At 31.2% G+C, this 6062-nt stretch overlaps 1 protein-coding gene across 1 annotated transcript; it reads right to left on the bottom strand.

Annotated features, from left to right (window-relative positions):
* LOC104710526 (B2 protein-like) lies at positions 1539 to 3884 on the bottom strand. Its single transcript, XM_010427146.1, has 6 exons — positions 3752 to 3884; positions 2890 to 3474; positions 2683 to 2783; positions 2508 to 2591; positions 2304 to 2414; positions 1539 to 2013 (listed from the first exon to the last, which is right to left on the bottom strand). Exons 2-6 carry the CDS (start codon positions 3461 to 3463, stop codon positions 1969 to 1971), a joined length of 915 nt encoding a protein of 304 aa, XP_010425448.1. The 5' UTR covers positions 3464 to 3474; positions 3752 to 3884; the 3' UTR covers positions 1539 to 1968.

Raw genomic sequence — 6062 nt, 5'->3', positions numbered from 1 at the left:
CCAAGTTAAAATCAATTTATAATCTGGTTGCATTTTGATTTCATCCTTGGTTAACTTATGTTATTCATTTTCATTTTGGCTACTTCAACGAAAAATCACAAATGTGCAATATTCTTACAACAATGTCAGAAAAGTTTGGAGTATTAAGAAATTCAAGTTTAGAATTTGAAATATATTTTGTATAACATGTTTGAGATAAACATTTAATAATGTTCAAGTTGATGATAACGAATAAAAAATAATCATGCAAATAGATTTAGTCTCTACCGGTTTGGCAAAAATTGGCTTTTCCGTGACTATACAATTATGATTTGGAAGGAGATTATTATCTAAAATTATTTTTATTTGTTTACCGACTAAAATATGTAGACGCTATAAATCACCAACTTGGTTTGATTTTAAATATTTTAATCATAAATTTTCTATTTAGACACGTAATGAAATGTATTGAGAAAAACGAATTCACAAGGTTAATTCTCTATTACTTATCTCTAATCAGATTGTCGATAGATTCAATATAGATTATTAATCCAAGACTTAATCCATTAATCATGTTCGGTTAAAACATTTAAAACATGTTCAAATTGGTTCAGTCAATAAAACTTTGTAATTAGAATTAAAAAAATCTACTAAAATTGGTGATTTAAATAAAACTTATAATAGAAAATCAATACTTTTTAACCACGTACAATTTTGTTATTTTCCAAAAATAATTTCCAACCATACTAGCAGCAAAATCAACTAACAACCAACCCGGTTTTAGGCTAGCTACACTGACTATGGACTACTACGCTAGTTTAGTGATGTTAAACTGGGCATTAAATCCGTAGACTTTAACGGGCTTCGTATACTATCTTTATACCCGAATCTATTTAAAAAACAAAAAGAATTTAACGAATCTACCCATTTAAGCCCGATTGCTAACTGGTTTAAGTTAATATTAAATGTGTAGCCTGATTATTAATTTTTTCTGAAATCTAAAAGAAAAACGACAACGTTTGATACACTTAGTTAATAAGGTTTCTAACTTTCTGGGCAAAATCGATTTAATCTGTACTTTTAACAAAAAAATATCTTTTTCTCAATTTTTTTTCTCTTCTAATTCCAGCGAATCTTGCACCACCGTCACTCTCCGATTATCAAAATCACAAAATAGAATCTATCGAATATACCCATGAAAAATTTGGGGGATTCGTTCATTGTCTATAACCCAAATCGAATACATACCATAAATAATCTTCTTCTCCGTTCATTTGCTTGTATTATTCTCACTTTGAAACACCCCAAATTAAACACAGGAATTCTATAATTCTCGCTTTGGACATAGTAAAATTTTATTAATTATTAATAAATTTTTAAAAGTTTGAAAAAAAAAACTTAAACGCGCCTAAATGGGCACTATAAAAAACAACAAAGATAAATGGCAAGGATCTAAACGGGTCTAAAGGGGTATAATGGTATATCATTAAACGGACCGGGTAGACCCATTTTGACATTATCACTAACTAAGTTAGATCGTACAGTCAGATCATGACTAATATACTCAAATGTTAAACTTGTCATTTAGGACAATTTGTTTTCTCCTTACACAAGGAAACACAAACAGGTAGCTCACAGCATTTTTTTTGGCTGTGTTTTTATAGTCTCTCTTTCTCTCTATATTCTTCTACATAGATCCTTGTTTCAAAAGAGTATTGAATCTCTCACAAACACAGATACACACTCACACATCAGACACGACACGAATGAGAGTAGTCGCTTATTCGGCAGAGCCTCTTCGCCCTTTTGCTTGCCTTAAGACCACACTTACTCTCATCCCTTCTTAGTAAACATACATTTGGATCCGACTCTTTAACTAAATCCCAAAAGCTTACGCTCTTATGGTAATACATATATATAGATAGATTTCATACAAAACCCCCCCTCACCCCTACGCAACGTGGCATTGCAAAGGTTGATTGTTTCGGCTTATGCAGAACCGGCTTGTTCGCAGAGGTCTAGCAGATCCAATGTCTGCAACAAACATCACAGTCAACACATAATCCAGTCTCAATAAAAGCTCTATATGTAAAGGATCATTAGTTATATCAGGTGATGATTATAATGCTTCTACAAAAGCTTAAATGATTTACTTCCAGTTCCAGGTTCCAATTCCACATGATGAAACACAATATCTACTTTTTGTTTTGAAGAAGGTCACTATCACCGTTCAACGAGGACTGCTTTCTTTTGTAATAAGATGTAACTATTCAATCATTATTTATGCACTTATTTTTCTAGTTTTTGACATTCACAACACGCACCTCAGGAACAGAGAGCTCCAGGCGGAATTTTGGACCATCATAGTGGTGAAGAACTGGCCTGAAGGAGTCCTCTTCCAAGGCTTTGCAGATTTTCCTCACTCTGATCCTTACCTGTTACGATTTAAGAGCAAAAAAGTTTTAATTGGTACAAGATATTCAAATAAAGACTAAAACAATGAATATCATTGTGATTTTAAGTTTCACCTGAGCCGGGAACCTTGACTCTCCTTTGCACTTTTTGTCTTCCCAAGCAGTAGCATCAATATTAGTACCTCCAAAAGTTGTTGCCTGAACCAGGAATCATGACATGGAATAATTTAGTAAATGGTAGAATCAAAAAAACCATTGTTACGACAGAAGAAGAAGCACGAGAACCAACCTCAAAGATACCATGAAGCTGGTGAGTAGTGTAGTTGTAAAGAAACAGAGGCAATCCAGGGGTTATTGCTCGAACAGAGTCTCTGTATCTTGGAGGTAAACCTGACAAATCAAACAACATTTATACGAAATGCAGAGTTAGCAAAACAAAATATTTACTTGCAGTCTGAATTTCAGTAAAACACTGAGAAAGCATATTGGAACTTACCGAAGAGGTGACGTTTCATATCCTCCTGCATAGTATCATTGTTGCAAACAAAGATGTAACCACCAAGAACTTCGTTCCTTGGAAGCGTCTCCGAAGCAGGCAAGGTCTTAAACCTCTTGTCAACAGCCAAATTCATCATATTCCCATTATCATTATTGTTGTTGTTGCTGTGTTTGTTGTTGCTCATCTCCTTGTTAGCAACAACATTACCACTATACTTGTGGATTTTCACATTGTTACCTCCACTTTTGAAATCATTCTTCTGGAAAACAGTATTCATATTGTAAACATTCCCTTGCATCGAAGAAGCTTTACCCATCATGGGATCACCAAATTTGCCATCCAAGTTCAACATGTTGAAGTTGAGATTGTTGTTGCTGTCCTGGAAACTAAACTTGTTGTCATTATTAGGCCTGAACTCAGTGTAGCCTTTGGAAAGATCAAGATTGTTCATCCTCTCCCCTTTCATCCTAGTTTGCTCAGCTAGCTTCGTTGCAACAGTGGACCATTTGTGATCCTCTGTTGCTCTCGTCTGACCTCGTAACTCATCACCCAATTGCCAGAAACTGTCCATAATTCGTAAATCTAGCCGAGACAAAAACAAAAAAAAAACAAAAACCACCGAACAAATCCATATCAAATTCAAAAGCGAATAAACAATCAAATCGAAATTTCAAATCTCAAAACCCTAATCATCAACTGAACACACAAACTCCCATCAAATTTCAAATCCATCATCTAAAAAAAAACTGATCGGTAGATTTACAAAAACGAGATTTAGGAGCAGAATCTTAAACACTAGATTTAGGGATTATACAGAAAGATAAATCTCGAGAGAGAAGAGAGAAGAGAGATTACAGACCTTTTGAGTTGCTTCTTCGTTTCCAGAAAATAAGGGCGGACGTGAGGATGAGAAACCGAAGAAGGAAACAACACGTCAGAGAGAGGAGAGGAGAATGAAGAAGAAATGGTCCTCTCAATGGTTGGATTTGGATCTGTATTTTATCACAACTCTCTTTACCCAAAGAGCCCTTTGTTTTTTCGCTTAATTACGTTGTTTTGCCATTGCCGTATCGAACACGCGTCATTGCCTCAGTAGCTTTCCAGTTTGAAAGCTCAAACTTTGGATCCAGTTTTTTCTACCTATAGCTGGACTCATTCTCCACCGTCCGATTTAGTTGACAAAACTACCACTTGTATATTAGATTTTTTTTTTTTTAATTTGTTGATTTGTTTGTCGTAGATATTTTTCTTTTTCGACAGACATATTTTTTAGCATATTCGTGTTCAGTTCAGATACTTTATACTAATGTTTTTTTTTTTTCTTTTTTCTTTAACGTGTATTGAATGTACCTGAATAATTAAGATAAAATTAAATGTTGTCCTAACCAAAATCAGATTATGGACATTTTCGAGTAAATAAATATCCACCTTTAATGGTTACAAGACTATAGATAGGTTTGGTATGAAATATAATTTTTTTAACACTGGACTGTGAGGATTATTAAATTTTTGGGAATTTCTGTAAGTTTTCTCTTGGTTGTTTTGTTGGTATTTGATTTTTTCTTTGTTTGTTTGTTTGTTTCTTTGTGATAACAACTTTTTGTTGTTTTGTTTTGTCGTAGATATTTTTTTTTTTTGGACAAAATTCGAATGATTTTTTTGATACTCACTTTGTCTCAAACTATAAGATATTTCCGTTTTTTCATGTTTGTTCCATTTTTATAATATTTTTATCAAATTTCAATATATTATTTATTTTAATCTAGCATGTATGGTCATTTGTATTTTGCCAGTCTTTTTTCTATTAGTTATTTTTTGAATAAATATTTAATAATATTTTTATATAAAAATAAAAACATTTATGATTTCTTAAACATTATGCTTTTAGCTAGAAAATCTAATAAAATAAAAGAGAGTGAGTAGGGTTTTTTTAGATATTTATCCAGCAGGGATATTCAATGAGTGACATATTAAAATTTTATATTAATTCTATCTAAACATATCTTAACATTTTTAATGAATTTTTTATTAATGCATTTTCGTTGTAAAGGTTCCCAAAAATATTCACATCTTTAAAATGAATTTTGATTCTACATTATAGTGAATGAAAACACCACATCATTTGTTTCGATATCATTTATCTCTTATTCTTATTTTTAATTGCAACAATGATTGTTTTGCAGTTGTCTTTCATTTTGGTTTGGGTTTGTCTCAACTTGTCATGTTATCTCGATATCAGTTTTAGTTTACTTCAAAGCTATTGTGGGATCTTTCTTCCATTTGACTTTCTCAAATTGTAAAAAAAATGGCAAATTTCATAAAATTATCTATAAATGTAAATTTATTTTCTAAAATTCAGATATATAAAAGTTTATATTTTTTTCTATAATTTGACATAAATTTTGTTTAATTATCTTTGCAAATGCATTTTGTAAATACTTATTTTTCAATGTAAATTGAAGCTCATATTTGACACTCATATTTCATATCTTTGAGATAAAATTACATTTCTTTAGATACTATAATTATATTTACTATGAATTTAAATTATGAAGGGTACCTCTAACCTGGTTAAATAGATACCATATACAAATGTTTTTGGCTAGATATAGAATTACATATATTTGTGGGATAACCTGTCGCTTCTCTCAAAAAAATTTATAATTATATTTCAAAAAATTCAATTGGTTGTTACACAAAGATCATGTCTTCCTTTACTTGCACAAAATCTGATCAAAACGTCTATATTCACTCTTGTTGTAATCAATACCATAATACAAATAATGTTAAAGTCATTATCACATTTGTAGAGTTTTGACATTTTATGAACTTTTTTTTTACACTCTATTGATCACGATTTGATGATATACTAACTAAAATTTGATGTTTTGGACTAGATGAACATTTACGAGTAAATATTCATGTTAAAGAAAAATTAAAATTACAAAACTTTTTGTTTTGGTAGGGAAATTACAAAGTTTATATTGAAATACTATTAAAATTACTTCAAAAAATGATCTAAAATCTTACTTGATTTATTTAAATAGATTTTGAAAAGAGATTTTAGTTTTTTAAATTATTGTACCCAACTTCTTATTAGAATCAGTCACTGTTGGACATGGACTGCGCCCCAATATGCCACTCGGCCCAACAAGATAAGTTCTGTGATT

The sequence above is a fragment of the Camelina sativa genome, chromosome 9 (genome assembly GCF_000633955.1).
Source record: "Camelina sativa cultivar DH55 chromosome 9, Cs, whole genome shotgun sequence".
NCBI classification, from domain to species: domain Eukaryota; kingdom Viridiplantae; phylum Streptophyta; class Magnoliopsida; order Brassicales; family Brassicaceae; genus Camelina; species Camelina sativa.
This window is presented reverse-complemented; position numbering and strand designations above follow the sequence as displayed.

Coding starts and splice junctions, on each gene's coding strand:
- LOC104710526 (XM_010427146.1), bottom strand. CDS start 3,463: ATGGACAGTTTCTGGCAATTGGGTGATGAGTTACGAGGTCAGACGAGA. Junction 2,784..2,889: donor TATGAAACGTCACCTCTTCG/GTAAGTTCCAAT, acceptor TTGATTTGTCAG/GTTTACCTCCAAGATACAGA. Junction 2,014..2,303: donor TGGAGCTCTCTGTTCCTGAG/GTGCGTGTTGTG, acceptor TGTTTGTTGCAG/ACATTGGATCTGCTAGACCT.